Source organism: Sycon ciliatum, chromosome 9 (genome assembly GCF_964019385.1).
Source record: "Sycon ciliatum chromosome 9, ocSycCili1.1, whole genome shotgun sequence".
Lineage (NCBI taxonomy): Eukaryota > Metazoa > Porifera > Calcarea > Leucosolenida > Sycettidae > Sycon > Sycon ciliatum.
In genome coordinates, this window is record NC_088651.1 from 24,310,846 (window position 1) to 24,335,258 (window position 24,413).

Consider the following 24,413-nt stretch of genomic DNA (forward strand, 5'->3'; position numbering starts at 1 on the left):
TAGATGCAGGGAAGAGCATAAGCGGACTGAACAGCGGCGAAGTGGCAATACATCAGCGGCCCACAGCGATCCCATTGCCCGGGCAACAAAATCCAAAGTTGTGTTTGTCTACAGAAAAATGGCCACAGAAAACTCCAACCCCAACACACTTACTGGCACACATCTTCCCAAGCGATGTGCCTTCTTTGTCGGGAATGTTAGTCCTGGAAGTAAGGCATAGTCCATTGTAACCTGGTGCGCTGATAGGAGCGTTGATGTATTCGCATGCACAATTGCCGAAACCCAATACTTTGGTACCTGCTATGCACGCGTTTCAGCCGTAGAAGACTTTGAGCAAACGCTGCTTGAAAAGGAATTCTGGCCCGACACCATTGCGCACACCGTCCGCAAATGGCGCTATGCCGACTCCGCAAGCAAGTAATGGGTCCTCGGTCACCTACCCAACAGCTTAATCCTCTTGCCCAATCCTTTGTGCCCCACGCAAGTTCATCACACCCTTCCCCTCATTGCATTACACATTCTTCTATATCAGATTCTATTGGTCCCATTCCTCTTGCACCACCATTCCTTCCTGATTCTCGACGACAAACTACTAAAACTCCCAATCAACCTGCCCAATTACCTTCATCCTTCTCAGTGCTCTCACATAACTGCCGCTCCAGAGTAAAATAAGTTAGCTGAGCTTAGTCAAGTCTGTGAGCAGTATTCTCCAGACATAATCTGCCTATGTGAGACGTGGCTGATAGCTGCCATAGACGTCTCAATTCCAGGCTACACGTCATACCGCCTGGACCGCCCACCTACAATCAGGTCTGATAACCTGCCAGCAAGAGGCTATGGCGGTGTTGCTACTCTTGTAGCTGACAGGTCGTTCATGTCCATCAAGCGCCGCTTCGACCTTGAGCGCTGTGGACTGGAGGCGGTTTGGCTCGAATTGCGACCAGTGATCCTTCCCTCACTCCCCCTCATCATCTGCTCTGTTTACAGACCCCCTGGAGACAGCATCTCCCAAGTCCAGGCATTAAGTGACATCCTAGAGGACTGTCTGTCCAATATTAGCCTCCCCAATTCTGCGATTGTACTTGCAGGAGACTTGAATGCTCGCCACTCTGACTTATCTCCTAGAGACACCACGAATCGTGCTGGAAAGGAGTTCCTTACCCTCTTCTCTTGTTTTGGCCTTGAGCAAATGGTGACATTCCCCACACACTTTACCCCCACGGCTCAACATCGTGTATTGACGTTGTGCTCACGGATCATCCTCAACTACTATTCTCTGTTACATCTGTTGCTCCTCTTGGTGCATCTGACCACGCACAGATCCTCCGTCACTTCCTACTGCCTACTGATGCTGTTTATCGTGAGGAACCTGCTGCAAACGGACATCCCGCTGCTGCACCCCAATACCACTTCAGGAATGTTACTGCAAAGCCGGAATATGACTTTAAATCCGTGCCATCTTCCGTCTGGGATAGTGTGAATGCAGAGCTCGCTGATATTGACTGGAGCTGGCATCTGCGTGCCAGCAACGTCAATGATGCGCTTTCGCACTTTTCTTCCATTCAGCTACCGCATTAAACGCCCAGTTTCCGTCTGCGACTCGGCCACATGACCCGTTGCTCTCTATTCCCCCTATTCTCACCCCCTCGGAGCCCTCAGATGGTTTCACGTTCGTCATCACCACAACTGCCACTGTCCGGCGTCATCTGAAGAAGCTTCCGACGTCCAAGGCATCTGGTCCCGACGGCATCCCCAACAAGGTCCTCAAGGCCCTGGCACCATCCATAGCATTCCCTTTGTGCCATATTTTCAGCATGTCCTTTACCGTGGGCATATTCCCTTCCGCATGGAAAACAGCGAAAGTCATACCTGTATACAAGAAAGGTTCCCGCCACGAACCTGCAAACTACCGCCCTATCTTCCCTGCGTGTCCAAAGTATGTGAACGCATTTTTTATGATCACTTATACAGACATGTTTCGCCGTTTCTGAGTCCCGCACAATCTGGGTTTCGTAAAGGCGACTCCACCTCCCTTCAACTGACCCGCATCGTGCAGCAGGTGTGCCAGCATAGGGATAACAGAGCGCTTGCTGGTATTTGCTTCTTTGACTTGGCCGAGGCGTTTGATACCGTCTGGCATCGAGGACTTTCGGCAAAGCTCGAGCATGCATTCAGGGTACGTAAACAACCACTCTCCTGGCTGAAATCTTATCTTTCTGGGCTTTATCAGTACGTAACTGTGCTTGGCACATCCTCGGCTGCAGAGCCAGTATTGCCAGGCGTTCCTCAAGGATCAATTCTTGGTCCCCTACTATTGATAATTTACGTAAACGACTTACATGCATCGACCAGACGCCAGGCGCGAACTGATGGTGGTGGTGGTGAGAAGGAGAGCTCTGTGCCAGAACTTTGCAGCCTAGAGAACGCGTGTGGGCAGGCGTGTGTTTACCGCCATATTGCCAGGTGTGTCTTTACCACCATATTAATCAACCATAAGTACAGCTGCAGTGGTGTCTTCAACTTCATTCTCCCGAGTCAAGCTCCGTATGAAGACATCCAAGAAGAAGATTGCCTGATGAGTCCAGCGGGGACGAAACGTACGTCGCAATCGAGCTATGTCGTTGCTGTGTCATCATCTATGTGCCATGCGCTACTTGATGTACCAGCCTGCTATGTCGGATACCGCCAGCCATGCATCGACCAGGCGCAGGCGCGAACTGATGGTGGTGGTGGGGAGAAGGAGAGCTCTGTGCCAGAACTTTGCAGCCTAGAGAGCGTGTGTGGGCAGGCGTGTGTTTACCGCAATATTGCCAGGTGTGTCTTTACCACCATATTATTCAACCATAAGTACAGCTGCAGTGGGTTTTTCAACTTCATTCTCTTTCTTTTTCCTCCCCTAATTTTTATTTATCGCCGTGGTTGGCAATCACCCACTCTCTTAACATTTGCCGGTGTTTCCACCGAGTCTTGAGATGTTGTAATCAATATAAATATATAAATACTCAATCTGCGGACAGAACTGTTTCGTCCTTTGTGGACTCGTCAGCGCAGCACAGAGGAAATGAGGCTGAACCTGATAGCAATGGAAATAAAAATTTCCAATCAGGTCCGAACGGACCTTGCCAGAGTGCTCAAACTGACAAGTCAGTGAGCTCTGCATAACGCAAACAGCAAAGGCACTACCCCACGCAAGGGTGCTCAACTGCTACAAGAGCAGGAGCGAAATATAAATATAAATGTCGTTCCCACCCTACCAGTTCCCGTTGTCTATTGATTTGTTTGGAGAGTATGAGGTGCTCCTGGTGTGATTCAAAATTTGTAACACCGAGCTGATGTTCCTATGATATGAAATACCTAATATATACGGAACAACAAAGCGTTAGCATAACGTTACCAGATTGGTTTGAACACACCTTAGAAGCGGTGGTTCATATCACGAGAGAATTTTACAAACACCTTCTTTTGGGGCCTCATTCTTCTTTTCTCTTTTACATGTACATGTATGAGCAAAGAGGCCTTAATCAGCTGCGGCAGTTGGCACGGTGGAATGGCACCCCGCGGCATTCATCTTCCTCTGCCGAGCAGCGTCCTAGACTTATCCCCTGCATTGTGAACATCGTGCATGAACAGTCTACCGTCTTTCTGACATTGCCACTCGAAATTGACAATAGAAGCTGCTTTCCGTATGTGCATTTACATTGAGCCATGGTGTTTTTGTCTTATGTTTGTGAATCCTTCCCGGAAGCTAATGCTGGTTTTTATGCATTCGTGTAATTACTCGGCGTTATTTGCCATAATAATAATAATAAATAATAATAATATGAGCAATCAGATAGTCTTGTACAACATTTCATTGTTTTTCTCGATCACATTGCGCTCCATGCGCAACGCACACCACCAGAATTTGTGTGATTGCATAATTGTCATAATGTGCAGGGCTTAGTAAACTTTGCTCAATATAATATGTTTTAAACCGGGCTTACTCCTGTGGCTCGGCACGAGGGAAACATGGACGCAGTGAATGGGATTTCGGTGATTGACCACTTTGTGATGGGTCTGATCTACTCGCCTACCACCGCCTGGGAGCTGCATCTGCGCCTTGATCCAAGAGGGTGGACGCGTTCCTGCGGATGCGGAAAACTCGGCCTTTGGCGGAGTCTCACTCGAACTGTGGCGATTTTTTAATTTTTTAATTTTCCTGAAGAAGCCGAAGTCAGGGCTAGGCTTCTTTTAAAATCAGGCGATCCTATGTGTATCAACACTAAATCCTATGTGTATGAACACTAAAATAATCAGGATGATATCCCGTAAATGTATCTTGAAAATCAGGATTGGATTTAAACCAGTCTTCTATACCAGAAAGATACACTACACTACGGTATTAAACTCGGGTGGAGAGCCAAGGAATAAAAAAAGAAATGGAAGACCATAATAATAATAACAGCTCATTTCGCGTAGTAGAACACTAGATAAAGAAACTTAGTGTTTTTTCCCCTTCTGTTTTGAGATTTTCATCAGCAAGGTGTAGTAGCTGCTGATACTTATTTCTCTTGGGGTGTCGAGCTGCACAGTTTCTTCCAGTCTGTCTTGTCCGCAGCTTGTGGTCGGCAGCTGGAACGGTCATCCATGTTCTTCATGGGAACACCCAGCTTACTCAGCTGAGCGACCAGACTTGTGGCCAGTGTCAACCAGCTCATGATCCAAGATTTGTTTGCTTTGGGTGTATCTTCCACTGCATTGCGTTGGTTTGCGAGCTACTTCACGGACCGTCGACAGAGAGTAGTTCTGGTGAGTGGGCAGTGCCCAGGCCTAACTGCAGGCGAGTGTGGAGTCCCTCAGGGTAGTGTTTTCACTATAATTATACCATGGACGTCCATAGCTTCACCAGCCCTGCACACTCCCAACTGTTTGCCGATGACATCCTTCTCGACACTGCAAGCAGATCCGTAGCAACCCTAAATCAAGTCTTGTCAGTTGCTGTGTCACACTTGGCTGACTATCTACACGGGAAAGGCCCGGTTTTAAACCCCGACAAGACGCAGGTCTTAGCCATTGAGGCATCACGCCGTAGTACCCAGGAACTCAACGTTAACAGCAACGGGACGCCTCTCACCCAGACCACTACTGCTCGCTTTCTGGGCCTACAGATCGATTCCTGTCTTAGATGGGAAGCGCAGGTCTCCAACGTAGTACGTAAAACTTCCCAGAAGCTGACCACCCTGAGAACCATCCGCCCGTCGCTATCCGAATGCCAGTCGATCCTCTTTTATTCTGCCCTATACTTCCTGACATGCTTTACGGATCACATGCGTTCTTCTCTGCACTCACGGCTCAGCCGCGGCACCAGCTCACTGTCCGGCCTTGACAAAGCCATGTGTTCGCTGCGTAGCAAATCTGCCCTTCCCGTCCCATACCACTCCTATACTCGCCTTTCCCTGACCCCTGTAATTGGACGTGCCAAATGCAAACTCCGTTTCCTTACGCACCGTGTCCACACCAGCAGCATTAGCCTTCTTCTGAAAGATAGAGTAGCCCCCCAACCTCCCCGTAACACCCGTGGCAGTGACAATTGCAAATACGTTGCGCCGCTAAATCGGCGAACATCTAGCGACAGCCGACCATTGGTTTCCGCCGTTCCGTTTGGAACACCCTGCCACAGGAAATCACGTCCACTCGTCGACCAACCCAGTTTAAAAGATTGCTGAAAGTTTTTTTCTATGGATAATATGGCCGAATAGTACCTCCCTCTGGCATAGCCCCTCATCTCCCCATTTCTCTCTGATTGTTAACATTCGTTCGAACTTGGCTTGAAAGTACAAGTACATAATTTTACTTCCCATTGACTGTTTTCTCACCGTATCAAGTACAGCTTTATCGAGCCACACTTTTATTCTATCGCCATCATAATTTTGGGCATTAATGACCGTTTGGTTTGCGATGTACTAATAAAATAAAACTTCAAACAAACAAAAACCTTGGCCGCCCACGAGATGCTTTGTTGTCCTTGTCAAAATAGCCGCTCATGGCTACTTGCGGTGGCGTGTCCATGTCCATTTGTAGCGCATGACTGTTCATTCGTAGCACGTGACTGTTCATTCGTAGCACGTGACTTTTCATTCGTAGCACGTGACTGTTCATTCGTAGCACGTGACTGTTCATTCTTAGCACGTGACTGTTCATTCGTAGCACGTGACTGTTCATTCCTAGTCGCCTACATGCAACTCTACCAGATATAGGGTTCCTCTTGGTTCTGCAGTATAGGTCGGCGTTTGAGCTTGTGTCAGGATATCGTATTCCAAGTAATGATCGGATTTGACCCTGGTGGAATGCCACAGGACCATAAGGTTACATCTTATTCGTTTTGTCCAACATTATTATAAGCAGGACAACGATGAGTGAAAATGTGTAACAATTAGCACAAAACTGACTGGTGTGATACTGACATTCAACGACCTGTTGCTTAACTGTATCACCTTTGAAAAGCGCAAACCAACGCTCATTTTCCGGATGGGCATTTGCGCAAATTCCCGACAGTTATCTGCTGAGACGTTGTTTGTCTTTTCAGCGGAGCTCTAAGTGACTGGCCACTCCGATCGCAATGCTGCCCAGTGAAAGAAAGTCTTTTGAAACGGTTTAGAGGACCAAGATCAGAGTGTCCTGAGAGGCGATGGGCAGCTAGCTTTGCCCCAACACACAGTCTTCAACAGCATGCAAACGAGGTGAAATTTCGAGCATGTTTTAAATGGTTACTTTGTGGTTCACCCGTGCTCGATAAAACTATGATGCGTCGGTTGAGATCATCAGCAGCATTTTAAAACGATACTGGTAGTGCTCTATGCGCCATAAATAATTGGGTGCAAATTGATGTTACGTGTACTTCTCAGCGCAGTACATGTATAGTCAAACCTCGTTAGGACGAACTTCAAAGGACTGAACAAATTTGTTTGTCTTTTCGGGAGTTCTTCTTATCCAGATCACACACAACAATCGATAAGCATATCATTTTGGATTTTATGTACGTGAGGGTGCATGCTGTGTTATATGTTATTCTTAGCATAAGCCAGAAACAGGTCAGTACAACGACATTTATGTGCAATGAATCACAACTGTGCGTTTGAAGATGGATAGATAGCGTTTGAATCTGAACTGGAATGTGTCTCTAGCAAGAGCTTGGCTGTGCGGCAGTCGACAGTGACTTTGTTCGACACTGCTCGTGAATCTCGAACTCAGTATGTAGTTTCGGAGTGAGCGACTTGTGAAGGACACACATGAACCGGTGGAAAAGACGTTTGGATGCATGCGTTTGATGCATAATGTTTCGCCACAACATGTTGGTGTCAACGACTCAACGCGGCGTGATCAATCACGCCCGAGGGAAACAGAAAAGGTGGTTATAGAGTGGCGCACCAAGCACTGAACGCCTTGGAATATGTGCAATTTCATATCCGGGTTGTGAGAAGATACTACCCGTATGTCACTAGGATGCTCGCCAATGTGAGAACTTTGGACCTACAGATAGCAAATGAGCAGCTAATAACATCGATGCTTTAAGATCTTAAAACAGACCAACAAAATAAGAAAAACTGATATAGTAAAATATTCTATCTTTCGTCGTTCTCCTACGTCTAGTGCTAGACCAGCTCCAATTTCTTTTCCTGACGAGGACTTGAGTTGCCCTGATCAAAATGAACGGCCCTCCAACGACACTTAGCCATTCTGAAGGCGAGAGACTCCTGGGTATGTTCCTTGGCGTACTGTCGCAGCTGGAAGATCTGGCTCATACAAACGATACGGCGTTTCGTCCTGTTCCCGGACACGCTCCTTACCCTTTGTTCTGGGGATTGCCTCTCTTTCACTGGAACGCTGCGATGAGTATGCTCTACAGACAAGGTAAAGGCGATGAGGGTATACATTCCGCCGCAGGTGTCGTGCAGCGACTGGCAGAATTGCGACAGACGTTTACGTTCCCCCTTTTGGGAAAAGCCACTTCTGCCAAACTCCCGTCTGGGAACCTGACGTTGATTGCCTCAGACCTCATCCTAACGCCTATGTTCGGCCGCCATCCATCGGTTAGCGCAATCCGATTATATGTAAACAATAACTGTTTTTAAAGTGTGTTCATAATCGTATTGGAGTACATCTTTTTTTAAATGTTTTTTTCCGTGAATCGGTAGATCCTGGATACTCCCAGCACCTGTCATTACTACACCAAGTGGCAACGCACATGTGCACCATACATAAATCATGTACACGGTGCGTGTCAGTGCTGTTCAGGAGTTGCAATGATCTTCATATTGTCCAAGCTCTATCGTGGTAACTCGGTGTGTAGAACATTTTGTGACACTGAGCTTATGTTCCTAGGACAACAAAGCGGTTTTAGCATACCAGTTTGGCTCGAATACACCTTTAAAGCAATGGTTGATATCATGAGAGAAACTTACAAAACAGATCCTTTTTTGGCGTCTTTTTTCTTTCTTCTTTTTCTTTTACATGTGAATGTAACGTTATGAGCAATCAGATTGTCTTTTCCAACATTTTACCTGTCTTCGTCCATCACATGGCTGTCCATGCACAGTAACGTTGCGTAATTGCTGTATCTGCGCCTTAATCCAAGAGGGTGGTGGAGTTACTGCGGATGCGGAAAACTAGGCCTTTGGCCGAGTCTTACGCGAACCGAGGATTGTTTTTTTATTATTCCTGTTCAAGCCGATGTCAGGGCTAGGCTTCTATTCCCATCAGACTTCTATTTCCATCAGGCTTCTATTAAATACAGGCATTCCTCGACACGGTCGGTGTTGCCTGATGATTGCGTGAGCGTGAAACTTAAAGTAGCAGCAAACAAGCCTTGATTGTCCTTGTTGTTCTGTTGTGTTGGGCATTCCTCGACACTAAATCAGGATGATATCCCTACTATGCATCTTCAAAATCAGGATCGGACTCAATACAGCCTTCTATCTAGCCTTCTTTAATACAGCACACTACGATATCAAACTCGGATAATGAGCCAAGTACTAAAATTAAAGAAGAGTGGACCATACGGTTACACGTTATGCGTTTTGTCCTACACTAACCATTATAAGCAGGATAATGATGAGTCAAAGTGCTCCACAATTAGCACAAAACTGACTGATGTGATACTGACATTCAACGACCTGTTGCTTAGATGTATCACGTCTGGAAGGAGCAAACCAACGCTCACCTTCCTGATGGGCATTTACGCAATCTCCCGACAGCTATCTGCTGAGACCTTGTTTGTCTTTTCAGCGGAGCTCTAAGTGACTGGCCACACCGATCGCAATGCTGCCTAGTGAACGAAAAAGTATTTTGAAATGGTTTAAAGCACCAAGGTCATAGAATCCTAACAGGCGATAGCTTTGCCACAAAACACAGTCAAACATTACGTGTCAACGCAGTTTAGGAGCTGCAATGATCATCATATTGTCCAAGCTGTATCGTGGTAACTCCGTGTGTAGATTATAAAATTTTTGTGACACTGAGCTGATGTTCCTAGGATATGAAATCCCTAATACATACGGGACAACAAAGCGTTAGCATAACGTTACCAGATTGGCTCGAATACCCCTTAGAAGTAATGGTTGATATCACGAGAGAAATTTACAAAACAGATCCTTTTTTGGCGTCTTTTTCTCTTTTCTTTTACATGTACAAGTGATGTTATGAGCAATCAGATTGTCTTTTCCAACATGTTATCTCTTTTCGTAGATCACATTGCTGTCCATGCACAATAACGCACACAACTAAAGTTTGTGTGATTGCGTAATCGCCCTAATGTGCAGGGCTTGGTAAACATCGCTCAAAATAATTCCTGTTGCTCGGCACGAGGGAAGCATTTGTAGTATCCCTGCCCGACCAATACGGATGCAGTACGGAACTAATACGGAGCTTGCCTGATGTATATTTAGTGTATCTCCGTGTGTAAGCGTTGATGCAGTGAATGGGATTTCTATCTTTGACCACTTTGTGTAGGGTCTGATCTATTCACCTCCCGCTGCTTTAGGAGCTGTATCTGCGCTTTGATGGCCGATTTTCCCGCGAATCGTGAATTTTTATTTATTTTTTATATTCCTGTTCATGCCAATGTCAGTGCTAGGCTTCTACTCAAATCAGGCTTCTATACAATCCAGGCATTCATAAGTGTGTCCACACTAAATCAGGATGATATGGCAACAATGCATCTTGAGTATCAGGATTAGATTCACACCCGCATTTTATACGAGAAAGGCTTTAATAAAGCACACTTGGGAATCAAACTCGGATGGAGAGTCAAGGGAATAAAATTATTTAACAAAGAGCAGAATAAGGTTACAACGTATTCGTTTTGTCCAACACTAGCGATTCAATACGTCGAAAGCAGGATAATGATGAGTCAAAATGCTCCACAATTAGCTCAACACTGACTGATGTGATACTGACATTCAACCAGCTGTTGCTTAGCTATTTCATGTTGGAACACATCGCTCGCCTTCTTGATGGGCAACTACTCAATCGCCCGACGTCTATCTGCTATGATATTTGTGGTCTCTTCAGCGGAGCTCTAAATGACTGGCCACACATATCGCAATGCTGCCTAGTGAACGAGAAAGTATTTTGAAACCGTTTAAAGGACCAAGATCAGAGTGTCCTGAGAGGCGATGGGTAGCTAGCTTTGCCCAAACACACAGTCTTCAACAGTTTACAAACGAGATTAAATTTCGAGCATGTTTTAAATCATTACTTTGTGGTTCACCCGTGCTAGATAAAACTAGAATGCGTCGGTTGAGATCATTAAAATGAATTATAAAAGATACTAGTAGTGCTCTCTTCGCTATAATTGGGTGCAAAGCGATGTTACGTGTACTTCTCAGCGCATTGCATGTATAGTCAAATCTCGTTAGAACTAATTTCAAAACACTGAACAAATTTGTTTGTCTTATCGGGAGTTCTTCTTATCCAGATCTAACAAAAAATCGATAAGCATATCATTTTCGATTTTATTTACGTGAGGGTGCATGCTGTGCTATATGGAAAGCATTCTTACTCGAAGTAGCAGAAGCCAGAAACAGGTGAGTACAACCACAATTATGTGCAATGAATCACAAATGTGCCTTTGATGATGGACAGCGTTAGAATCTGAACTGGAATTTGTCTCTAGCAAGAGCGGCAGGCGACAGTGACTTCGTTCGAGACTGCTCGTGAATCTAGAACTCGGTATGTAGTTTGGGAGTGAGCGATGTGTGAAGGGCACACACCAACAGTTAGAAATAACGTTTGGATGCATGCGTTTGATGCATGATGTTTCGCCACAGTATGCTGGTGTCAACGACTCAACGCTGCGTGATCAATCACGCCCAAGGGAAACAGAAAAGGTGGTTATAATGTGGCGCAGCAAGCAGTGAACGCCGCAGAAAATGTGCAATTTCACATCCGGGTTGTGATAAGGTACTTCACGTATGTCGCTAGGATGCTCGCCATTTTGAGAACTTTGGAGCTACACATAGCACCTGAGCAGCTAAAAGCATCGAAGCTTTGAGATCTTAAAACAGATCGCCAAGATAAGAAAAACTGGTATAGTGAAATAGTGTATGTGTCGTCGCTCTCTAACGTCAAGTGCTGGACCAACCTCATTTTCTTTTCTTGACGAGAACTGGAGTTGCCCTGATCAAAATGAACGGACCTCCAGCGACACTTAGCCATTCTGAAGGCGAGAGACTCCTGGATTTGTTCCTTGGCGTACAGTCGGAGCTGACAGTTCTGCCTTATATTAACGATACGGAGTTTCAACCTGTTCCCGGACACGGTCCTGATCCGTTGTTCTGGGGATTGCCTTTCTTTCGCGAGAACGCTACGATGAGTTTGGTCTGCAGTCACGATGGACTCAGTCTGGATATCCCTGAACCAGCGCGCGTCCTACAGGTACTAGTAGGATTCAGTCGGATGTATACGTTCACAATATCCGGACAAGCCACTTCTACAAACCTACCGCCTGGAGGCTTGACGGTGATTGCCTCAAACCTCCTCATAACGCCTCTGGACGGCCGGCATCCATTCCTTGGCAGAATCCAATTACATGTACACGTGCGAATCGGCCCCCACGGTTACAAGTTTGTCACAATTAATCAGGTGATAATAAATGATGAAGTAATGTAGAAAAGTGCAATGTTCTGGAGAAAACGGGTGAACAGTTTTTAACGTGCGTTCATCATCTTATATTAGTCCAATTTTTCAAATGTTTTATTCATTGAATCGGTGGATCATGAGTACTTCCAGCGCCTGTCACGAATGCACCAAGTGGCAACGCACATTTACACCTTAAATATATCATGTACACATTACGTGTCAGTGCTGTTCAGAAGTTGCAATGATCATCCTGTTGTGAAAGCTGTATCGTGGTAACTCCGTGTGTGGAATATGTTGTGTTAGGTACCTCATCCCATTCGTTCTACAACCTATAAGCTGGCGTGCATGTACACCATACTAATTTGTTACATCGTACTCACCTTTTGTCGCCTTTTGTCACCTTTTGTTCCGTTGGCCTGGGTAGCTAGTTGCGCGCACATATTAATTTTGCCATAGCCACCCAGGCTCTTTGGCTTGCTTCACTCAGTTGATCTCTCTCTCTCTCTCTCTCTCTCTCTCTCTCTCTCTCTCTCTCTCTCTCTCTCTCTCTCTCTCTCTCTCTCTCTCTCTCTCTCTCTCTCTCTCTCTCTCTCTCTCTCTCTCTCTCTCTCTCTCTCTCTCTCTCTCTCTCTCTCTCTCTCTCTCTCTCTCTCTCTCTCTCTCTCTTGTCTCTCGCTTTCACAATGTTATCGTTCCGTTCGTTTTTGTCTGAGTAGAGAGTCATCTTCCCTACCAAATGTCGTTCCCACCCTACCAGTTCCCGTTGTCCATTGTTTTGCTTGGAGAGTATGAGGTGCTCCTTGTGTGATTCAAAAGTTGTAATACCGAGCTGATGTTCCTAGGAAATGAAATCCCTAATACATGCGGAACAACAAAGCGTTAGCATAACGTTACCAGATTGGCTTGAATACACCTTAGAAGAGGTGGTTTATATCACGAGAAAATTTTACAAACACATTCATTTGGGGTCTCATTCTTCTTTTCTCGATTTTACATGTACACGTATGAGCAATGAGATAGTCTTGTCAAACATTTGTATTGTTTTTCTTGATCACATTGCTGTCCATGCGCAACACACGCCACTAGAATTTGTGTGATTGCATACTTGGCATAATGTGCAGGGCTTAGTAAACTTCGCTCAATATAATTATGTTTTACACCGGGCTTATTCCTCTGGCTGGCGGTCTGAACTTCCGTCAGCTCTCGATTCCGCGAAGGTTTTCTTGTTCCGCGGGTGAAAGAGACTGGAAATGAGGATACAGTTAGACAGAGTAGGGAAAGCTGCTTCGGTTTTTGTGAGCCGGAGCCAACCGGCACCTTCGGGTAGAGCAGGAACGTACAATGTTCGCTCGCTCCGAAGTCTAATAAAAAAAGTCAATATTATCCAGGATTTTGAACGGTATCGTCTCGACGTGCTTGGTCTTACCGAGACATGGCTGAATGGTGATGGAGTCGACGTTCTAGACAACGGCCATACTCTGTATGGCGCAGGCGGTACGTCGTTTCGGGTTGGTGTCGGAATTCTGGTAAATAAGAGAATTGCAAACAATGTTGCCTCGTATCAGTGCCACTCGGAACGAGTCATGTCAATCAGAATCAAGCTCTGCTCGCGCCATGACAGCAGTTCCATCACAGTGATATGCTGCTATGCGCCGACTCTGCTGAGTTCCACGTCAAACCCCGCAGAGGCAGAGAACTTCTATTCACTATTGCGTAGTATTGTCAAAGACGTACCCAAGCAGCGACATGAAGTTTGGGTGTTGGGAGATATGAATGCAAAAATTGCCAGCTCAAAAAACGGAACCCAGGGCCCCGTTGGTAGCTATGCCAACACTTTGTATCGAATTCCAATGGAGAGCGGCTTCTTGAGTTTGCGAGGACCACCAACTAGTGCTGTGCAACACCCTGTTCAAACACCGCCTCCATCACCGAGCTACTTGGTTCGCGGATGGACTGACCCGTTCCAACGGAGAACCGGTGAGGAACATGATAGATTATGTGATCATCAGGAAAAGAAGCATTTGCTCAATAACAAATTCAAGGTCATATGGTGTGTTTGTGACGCGCTCGGATCACCGGCCAGTGATTGTCGATTTCCAGCTCTCCTTTCATACGGTTCGTGCTGGGAAGAAACCAACCCAGCCTTGTTTCATCGAGTACAATTCACAGGTTTCGGGAACTGCTGCTGACAACATACCAGAATTCAAAGCCGCTTACATGACATGCTCGAAAGCAGATGCAATATGGGAGAGTTTGTGTGAACAGTCCACTCATCAGCCAAACAGTCGTTTGGAATAAGACCATCTGCACAGAAAGCAGTTAGAGATACTAATCCTATTGTGGCCAAGCTTTCCAAGCAGCAGAAGGTATTGCACATACAAATTCAAGCTACTAGTGCAACAGACATTGATAAGCGGTCATTTTTGCAAACTCAAACCGGGATCGCCTCAGGGCGCACCTTCGCAACGTGGAATGGGGTGATATCATCACGGAGGACCCAGAAACTTCCTGTGAGCAGGTTACCGCTTCGATTACTGCAGCTGTTGCACAGTTTGTCCCATCCAAAGTCCTGGAAACGAGGCCTTCCGATCCGGTATGGTGGACGCCTGAATGCACCCAGACCGAGAGGGAGAAGGAGAAGTGCTGGCGCGACTGGAGAAAACACCCTTATGACCCAGCACTTCAGCAGGCATTCACCGATTCCGTAACTGTAGCGATCGCCACCCAGTTCCGATCACGACGTGCAAAGGAGGACAGCCTCCGTCGCAGCCTCTCAACTGGGTCCCTCAGAGACAAACAGTGGTGGACGAAGTTGAAGAACGCTGCTGGCAACCGCACACAGCCCGAAATTCCCCTAGTTGTCGACTCTGACGGCCGCGAGTGGGCAACGAGCTCAGAGAAAGCAGAGGCATTCGCTCGCTTCTTCTCGAAGAAATGCAGCATTGCCGGTCCGGACCTTGTGGAGGCTGACCTACCGGACCCTGCTCCCTCAGAGGCTCCACCTCTTCGCACCATCCGCTTCCGCCCACAGGCTGTCCGCCGCCTCCTGGCAAGGCTCGACGTCTCCAAGGCTACCGGGCCTGACGGTATTTCTGCTCCCGTCCTTAAGGAATGTGAGTAGTAAGTGCGGGGCGGGTTCTGGCCCACTTTTTGACCTTTGGCTTTTGGGCCAAATAAGGCACACTGTGTCGGTCGTGCTTGGTCTGGCCCCGGGACTCCCCCAGGGTTTGACCTTTGACCTTTGGGTTAAATAAGGCACACTGTATCGGGCGCGCTTGGTCTGGCGACCCCCTAGGGTTTGACCTTTGGCCCTGCCATGTCATAAATGTCATCATGTTCTTTTCCGTGGCGACCGTGCACTTGTGCACGTTCGGTGCATTCATTGCACCGGGGAGTAGTAAAATACGTACTACTCCCTGATTTGCACATCGTAGATGTGCAGTGAATGACATATTGCGCATGCGCGCATAAGCACGCGGAGCGTGCGACCTTCAGTGGCCCTGCGGAAAAGACGCAGTGCAACACAAGGTGGACTAGTACACGTGTCATTATACTAGTGTGATAGCCGACCTCATATATGCTGTACGAGGAGATTTTTTCCTCAGTATGTTGTAGGCAGTGCTGGAGGTTACGTGACGATGGCGGAGCCAAGTGCAAAAAGATCCAGGCAGCCCAGACAGCCCACCTCGAGTGCCGTGCGAGGTTTTTTGAAAAAGTTTTCTTTGCCAGGTTCAGGTACTGATCCTCTCGTCTTTTTCAGCAGCCATCATGACGAGCTCCGACAGGTTCTGCTCGAGGAGCTTCAGTCTCACCCTTTCAAGGTGGTTTTAGTTTTGAGGGTGGAGATGACACGAGAGTCGGCCACGGGTAGTACGTCTGCCTTCCCGTTTTTTAGAAGTAGACCGGCTCGGATCCTCAGCGAAGGGGATATTGATAGTGCAGTCAAGACGATGGTGGCGAGGATCACTGGTCTTATTGATAAGTGGGTGCAGAACGGATCTGACTGGACCGTTTCTCGAGTGAGACAGCTGGATGTGTCGACAGCAAAGTACACTCCTCTTCGAGGTGAGTTTCTGTTCATCCGGCAGTGTTTGTTCGAAGCCTGTCGAATTTCTTGTGGAAAGTTGAAGATGTATGTTTTGTACCAGATGTACAGTCTTTCGTGATTGTCGAGAGGGTGTAGTTGTAATGTGGTGTAACTCTGAGAAAAACCTTCGTTGTATTTTTGTGGTGTTCTGTAGGTGGTGCAGCTGATATCCCGCCCAAATTAGAAAAAAAGAAGGCCATCATTAACGTAAAGAACAACGATGACAGGTGTTTGATGTGGGCGTTATTGTCAGCGATGCATCCCATCGACAACAACCCACAGCGTGTATCCAGGTACACCCAGTACGTTGATGAGCTGCGGTTCGATGGTGTGATGTTCCCTGCAACGCTCAGTGATGTACCCAAAGTGGAGTTACAGAATGGTCTTGCAATCAATGTGTTTGGCTACGAGGGGAATCTGTACCCACTGTATCTCAGCGAGCGACAGGAGACTCCAATCAACCTGCTTCTACATGACAACCACTTCACATGGATAAAAAACTTCAGTCGTGCATGTGAGAATAAGAACAAGCGGGCAACACACTATTGCTTCCGATGCCTCTCCGCACACAAAACAGCAGACTCCCTGCAGCATCACAGCGAGAGATGTCAGGTGATGAAGCCTGTGCCAGTAGTCATGCCCACAGCAAAGGACAGCATCCTCAAATATACAAATTTGAAGCACAGGATGGTGGCTCCATATATCATTTACGCTGATACGGAGGCCATCATTGAGCCGATGGAGGAACAGCATGGCAGCAGCACTGTACGCACAGCCCGTCATGTACCATGCAGCATCAGGTATGTTTTGTTGTTGGTGTTGTTTTTGACTAATTTTTGCTGTACTCATGCCTGCACAGTGCTTCCTGTTATTTCTTCTTGTCTTGTTCTCCCCTGATTGTGTTCGTATTGTAGTATGTGCATTTTGTGTGATTCCATTTTTTCAAAAAATCACTTATTCTTACTTTCCCTCTTCTTTTATGCTCTTGTAGATATGCTGCCATCCGATCCAACGGTGAAGTCCGTGGCGAGTTTGACGACTGCAGTGAGAATGCCATTCACAACTTTTTCGACAGTCTCAAAGAGTTGGAAGGCAGTATCCAGGAGGATTTGGCTGATATCAGGCCAATTCGCATGACGGCAGAACTGGAGCTTGAGTTTCAGAACGCAGTCAACTGCTGGATATGTGATGAAGTACTTGGAGAAGATCGTGTTCGTGATCATGATCATCTCACTGGTAAGTATTATAATTTTTTGTTTATTTTTGTTGTTTTGCAGTTGTGTGTAGATATGCGCATGATGTGTATAGTGCATTTTCATGTCTTTGTAGCTGTTTGCATCTGTGTTTTATCACGGTGTATTGAATTGTATTGTCTGTGGTATCACCTCACTGTAGATGTTTACTATGTTTGTGTTTTCCCCTCTTTCTGAATATCTGCACAGGCAACTACCGTGGTGCTGCACACTACCAGTGTAATATTCAGCTGAGTATCTACCCAGATCGCCAGATCATTCCGGTTGTGTTTCACAACCTGAAAGGGTACGATGCTCACCACCTCATCGCCCACATTGGTATGACCGAGGTTGAAGAGGTGGAGTACGAGGACTCTAACCAGCGTAAGCGGATTAAGAAGGTTGGTGAGATCAGTGTCATCGCCAACAACATGGAGAAATATATTTCATTCAAGTGGCGCCAGTACCGCTTCATCGACTCCATGGCCTTCTTGAACTCCTCTCTGGACTCGTTGGTGAGCAAAACTCTGGAAGACGCCTTCAAGCTTACTCGTACATTGGCCCATCATGACCTTCTCCTGCGTAAGGGTGTCTACCCCTACGAGTACATGGACTCCTTTGCTCGGTTTGATGAGACACAGCTGCCGCCTAAATCAGCATTTGAGTCTAGTTTGACTGGAGAAGGTATCAGTGATGCCGACTATGCCCATGCTCAGAACGTATGGCAGGTAAGCAGCTTGTGCCTTGCCCCTCAGAATTTCCCTGATGCCATGCTTTTTGCATTATTGTGCTCTACTTACTTGGTCCGTTTCATCGCAATTGTCGCTTATCTATCGCAACTAAGAACAGGAGTTTTTTTTACCGCTCTGTGAAATTTCCAATACGCATAGTGAAGAAGCATGATACAAGATTCCTGTCCGCCACAAGAAATAAATTCAGCGATGGAATCTGATGAAGCAAGTCGAATAAAGGAAGCAAGGTTACAAAAAATGTACAAAAGAAAACAGCGACGGAGCGCCTTCTTGCACTCAGGCTTTAGTTTATCCGACTCTGGCTCTGTATCACTCGAGCTGATGCCGCGTATCTCTTGCTTTCTCCACTTGGCGTATAGCAGCGACGGGAAAGGAACAGTCCCGGTTGTCACTTTGGCACTTGGAGGAACGTGGGCAGCGTGACCCGTCTGTCACCACAGTACTGTGTGTTCAACAATGTTTTTGAATCAGGCACACATCCCTCTCCAGACAGCTGTCATACGCTCTGCTGGATACGCTGACCACGACTCTTGTACTGCCGCTGCCAGGTCGGACAATGTCTTCTTTGCCACTATCTCGCCATCAGTTTGCAGGCTTGCAAAGAATACCAGGTCATTGCAGTTCAAACATTGCAGTTCAAACAACTGAGCTGGCTGGCCTGGCCGTGACTGTCACGCTCTCCAGGTCAGGATGTTGATTTCCCCTGCTACAGTTCCGGTCTTTGAGCTGCGCTTGGCTTTTCGCTGCAGTGAATGTGTGCATTCACTGCAGTGCATTCACTGCAGCGAAAAGTTTCCCACTTTTCCATCAAAATTGTATGAATCGCGATGCCACTGGCGCTAGTCGCGATGGTTTTTTTCTTTCTGGCTCCTCTGATCTTGCCATCACAACCTCCCAAACGAATGTGAGTTAGATACCGAGATAGGACTGGGTTTTACCTGTCAAAAGGTGCGTGGGAGATAAGCGACAATTGCGATGAAACGGACCAAGTATGACTTTTGAATGCTGTTGTGATGTGCTCTACTCATTTTTTTTTGTACTCATTGCTCTCCATCTGTGGATGTGTGGATGCTTGTGTGTATGGATGTGTGCGTTTGTGTGTGTGCGTTGATGTGTTTTTTGTTTTTTGTTTTTTTGCAGACATTTGAGTGCAGTACAATGGAGGCATATCATGACCTCTATTTGCAAACAGATGTCTATCTTCTAGCAGATGTCTTTGAGCATTTCCGCAAGACGGCATACAAGACGTATGGGTTGGATCCAGCCCATTACCTTACTCTCCCAGGTATGTTCATCAGTCTTTGTTGTTGTCCAATGCATTCTCTCCTTTAGATGGTGTTCTCTGTTAGTATTCTTGTGCTTTCTTGTCGGTGTATTTTTATACTTTTTGCATGGTGTATTGACTTTCGTGTTTGTGTTCTGGTGTGTTGTATGGTGTTATGTAGGATATGCATGGGATGCTCTACTACGGTTCACCCAGATTGAACTGCAGCTGCTCACGGATGTAGACATGCATCTGTTTGTCGAAGCCGGTCTACGTGGGGGCATCTCAATGGCGTCGCAGCGGTACGGCAAGGCCAACAACCCAACGATGGATCAGTACAATCCTGCCGAGCCCACATCATACCTGCTATACCTTGATGCCAACAACCTGTATGGCTGGGCTATGTGCCAGAGTATGCCGACATCTGAGTTTGCCTGGTGTGACAAGAACCTGTCCGAGATACTGGCACACCCTGTAGATTCGAGCACTGGGTTCATTGTGGAGTGTGATCTTGAGGTACCCTCTTCGCTGCACTACTACTTCAATGATTATCCACTCGCACCGGAAGTGATGAGAACATTCTCAGATAAGCTATCACCATACCAACAAGCACTTGTGGAGGAGCTCAAAGTGTCAGCCGTAGATGGAGTCAAGTTGACACCCAGTCTCCTACCCAAGTCCAAGTATGTGTTACACTACCGTACACTGCAGCTGTATTCGCGTCTGGGCATGGTGGTGACCGCTGTTCACAAGGTGTTGGGATTTCAGCAGAGTGCCTGGATGGCTCCCTACATCAATCTGAACACTGCACTTTGCACGAGGGCTACAACCGACTTTGAGAAGAGCTTTTACAAGGTAAATGCAACCGTTGTGTGCAGTCTCGTATGTTGTTGTTGTTGTTTTTTGTTGTTGCATGTATGGTGCAAGTGTGACGTGGAGTATGCTAATTGAAAATATGCTGATGTGAAGGAATGGCATGATATGATTCTCATGTGTCATGTTTGCCTGTTTGTATGCTGCAGCTGATGAACAACTCAGTCTTTGGCAAGACGATGGAGAACGTTCGTAACCGAACACGCATCGATCTCTTGCGAGAAGAAAGTGAGGAGCAGGTACTGAGGGCAGTGAGCAAGCCTACATATGTGCGGCATGACATTTTCCCGAACGGGCTTGTCGGGATAGAAAAGCAGCACACTGAGATCAAGCTCAACAAGCCGGTCTATGTGGGTATGTCGATACTAGACCTGTCAAAGGTACACATGTACTCCTTCTACTACGATGTGCTGAAGGAGCAGTATGGTAGCAGAATCCGGCTGTTGTACACCGACACCGACTCTGTTATTGTGCACATAACCACCGGTGATGTTTATGCAGAGATGGATCTGTCTCTGTATGACACCAGCAACTTTCCCACTGACCATCCTCAGTACACTTCTGCCAATAAGAAAGTGGTTGGCAAATTCAAAGATGAGCTTGGTGGGAAATCCATGGTGGAGTTTGTAGGTCTAAGATCGAAGATGTACTCCTACATCGGGCAGGAATCGGCCAAACGAGCCAAGGGTGTTCGGAAGGCAGTCCTGGCAAATACCATCACCCACAAGGACTATGTAGATGCACTGCTCAGTCATCGTGTGTCTGCCAGGCCTATGACGGGTCTCCGATCACATTGCCACACAGTGTATGAGGAGGTAACCACCAAGGTGGCATTGTCTCCATTCGACTGCAAGCGGTATATACTGGATGATGGCATGGCCACACTTGCATATGGTCACAAGGACATTTAATGGGCAGGACCCCACATTGAACATGTTTCATCATTTTCATGCAAAACTCCCCGCCATTCTTCTGTCTAATATTCCTCCTTTCTTGACGGGTGGAGCTGGCTCCAACACTCTACATTTTTGTTAAATATTTCAGGCTTGTGCCTCAATTATATTGCAGGATATAGTGCATTGTGCGGTATAATAATCTTCATCGCATCATAAAATATTACCCTACATACTTTGGTTTGCAGTGTGTGCGCAGCATAGTCCATATATCATCAAATTGATCAAGTTCAGTATCTGCGGGCATATATTTCCCCAGCTTCAGAAAATGCTTATATGCTTGCGTAAATTTATGCTCACAATGATGACATAAAAATGAGATTAAAGTCCATATGATGGCCAGTATGAATGTAGTTATGATGCTTGTTCTTTCGGCTGGTGAGGTTTGAGTGGATTTCTCTGCCACCACATTGCTGGCTCCGAACAGCACTGGTGCAAGCAGGAGTAGTTGTTGAGTAAGTTTAACTTTATTCAAACGCCCCTTCACTTTCTCATAGGCTTCGCTGTTGCTCGCAGTTGATGGCTCGGCTGATGGGGTGGCATTGCTTGAGGAGTCCATCTTGATCTTACTGTACCGGGAATTTTTTCTCACATCCATTCAACCATTAGTATGAGAAAAATTATGGCCAAAAAGGCTGAACGGGGATGAGTCCATACTGAGCGATTTGACCAGTTGAAGTCGTGTGTAAGGGTGTTTTCAAAACTTTGCCAACCTCCTTTTTCCGCCAACCAGGGCGAAACATTGGTGGTCATGTAATCTAAGTGCCAGGTCATGACATGATGTACATAGTGCAATCCCAGTTCCGTTGAATTCTCCATACAGATGTTCGCTAACTCGCTGCTGAATAAGTACAGGGCCACAATTTTAACATGGCTGATACCGTTTTTAAATAGTTCTTTTGCAAATGTAAGAAATTGCGTACGACCCGTTCTGGAGTTGAAACACAGTTGCTGCATCAGCACCTGAAATCTCGATCCACTGCACCTGACTAAGCGACACACTCGTACCAAAACTCTAGAAAGCCGAGATGGTTTCGACTCCGGCGACGATACACATTGTGGTAGGTCTACATGACCTTGTTCTGCCAGTCGATCAGCAATAACAGCAGAAAGCAGATTTCTTGCAGTAGTCTGCATTGTGCACTGCATCATCGTTTCCCTTTACTACTATCCTTGGAAATATACCTCATTTCTTTCTGCGATACCCATTGGTTGAACTTTTCGGGGTATCCCTTCCACTTGACCAGCAAACTACCCTTACGTCTTTTCAACACCTTATCGATTCGAAATGTAGCTTGCGCAGTCTTCATGAGCTGCTGTTTGTAGAAGCTTCCTGTGATGGGTTCATCGGCAAGGTCTTTCACTTTGTAGGTGACCGGATAAGTGGGGAGAACCTTACGAATCACAAATACCTCTTCGGTCCAGTTGGGTGTGTATCCCTTCGCAAACATTCTTTTTTCCACTGTAATGCGAACTTTATCTCCGACTTGAAAGGCAGGCTCATCCGCAATGGGCTCATACAGTTGCTCAATCGGTTTCCCTAGGGAGGCTTCCATGGGGGTCATCCCAATTGTACGGTGTTTACTATTGTTGTAGTTGTCGACAAGGTTTTGCAGCACATCGATGTAGACGTTGGTCGAGCGAGCGGTGAAGTGCTTCCACATACGAGATTTTAGCGTTCTGTTGAAACGTTCAACGACGACGGCTTTTCCTTCATTCTCTGTACTGTACATGTGAATGTCGTTTTTCTTCAACCACTCCTTGAACGTTTTGTTATAAAATTCCGAGCCATGGTCCACCCATAGTAGCTTAGGTTTCCGATTGGTTGTGACGGTTTTAAAGGCTGAGACAACACTATCCCCGGTTTTGCTCTTAAGTGGCACACTCCAAGCATACTTCGTGTATATGTCTATAACATCGAGAATATATCTAATTCCTTCGTTATATTCGCTAAAGGGCTGCATTTCTACGAGATCAGCACTCCATACATCGTCCTTGCCGTAAACGTCCACTTTTCTGCGTGGGAAATGTACTCGCTTAGGTTTATGTAGCTCATCGGCAAGATCATCTTGCCAATCCCCACCAACCATGACTTGATCGTTGTGAAGGGTATCGTGAGAGAACGTACAGGAGAGGAATTCCAATACTCCGTCTATACCAGTCTTTGAGAAGACTTTCGCTACCAAGATGGCATAACGTCCGCAGACCGCTGTGCTTCTATCTTGAATGACTTGCGTATTGGTGTACAGGTTGCAGCCGGAATAAACATTAAGAAAACATTGTTTTAGTTCCGGTTCTTTATAGTCTTCGGCCATCTGCATCAATGCACGCCCGAAGCTGTCAAATATCAGAACATTATCGCCTTCCCTACACACCGTCAGCCAATGGTGTCCCCCTTCGGGTTTGTCCAATATCGGGAGTATGTTGTCCGTGTTACACACACAAAACTCGCCATGGTTTAAGGCAGGCAGGAGATCATAGCTAGTCACACCTCGGAACCCGCGAATGTGTTTCAGCGCAGACTCGATGTCCACGTTGCTCAGCTCCACATCCATACCTAGTATACCAGGGATTTTCCTTTCAGAATAGCAAGTGTTCGGTAATAGGGACTCCTTGTATTGCTAGCCACTTGCCGATTCTTGAAGACACTTTTGATAAAGGTGGCATCATCAGCCATGTACTCTTTGAGACCTAACATAAATTGTTCTGCGTTGATAAGTTTTGCTTCTTTGGTTCGAGTGTAGGCGTTGATCATATCTCCTATACCGGAATATTTGTCTGCGGATCCTGGTATGGCTAGAAGCTGAGTTCTTATTGCAGCCAATTTCACATTACTCCTCGAGTGGTTTGGAAGCACATTAACCCTTTATGTACTGATTTCCAGCACAGAATGAAGCAGAATTTGAATTTTCAGCACAATTTTCACCTTCAACAGGCTATAACTTTGGCCTCCTTCACTGCATTTCCACAGTCTTGGGCTCTTTGGAAAGCTCCTGGCGAGAGCAACGCCAGGATACCAGGCTCCATCAACTAGCTTCCACAAATCAGACACAGGAACACAGCAAAGTCGTCTCCAAGCCCAATATGCGAGCAAATTTCCCCATCAACGCCATTCCACTCTCCTCTATCGCAGAA

General features: G+C 46.5%; 1 protein-coding gene across 1 annotated transcript; it reads left to right on the forward strand.

The window, feature by feature from the left end:
* Positions 1-15,864: 15,864 nt before the first annotated feature.
* Positions 15,865-21,236, forward strand: LOC135824374 (uncharacterized). Its single transcript, XM_065337105.1, has 6 exons — positions 15,865-16,182; positions 16,359-17,004; positions 17,196-17,440; positions 17,647-18,239; positions 19,864-20,205; positions 20,475-21,236. Exons 1-6 carry the CDS (start codon positions 15,963-15,965, stop codon positions 21,234-21,236), a joined length of 2,808 nt encoding a protein of 935 aa, XP_065193177.1. The 5' UTR covers positions 15,865-15,962.
* The last annotated feature ends 3,177 nt before the right edge of the window (positions 21,237-24,413 follow it).

What these genes read in the sequence shown, in the direction of transcription:
- LOC135824374 (XM_065337105.1), top strand. Translation starts at nt 15,963, where the DNA reads ATGACACGAGAGTCGGCCACGGGTAGTACGTCTGCCTTCCCGTTTTTT. An exon ending in CATGTACCATGCAGCATCAG is followed by an intron (nt 17,005 to 17,195) that starts GTATGTTTTGTT and finishes ATGCTCTTGTAG; the next exon opens with ATATGCTGCCATCCGATCCA. An exon ending in TGGTGACCGCTGTTCACAAG is followed by an intron (nt 20,206 to 20,474) that starts GTGTTGGGATTT and finishes TGTATGCTGCAG; the next exon opens with CTGATGAACAACTCAGTCTT.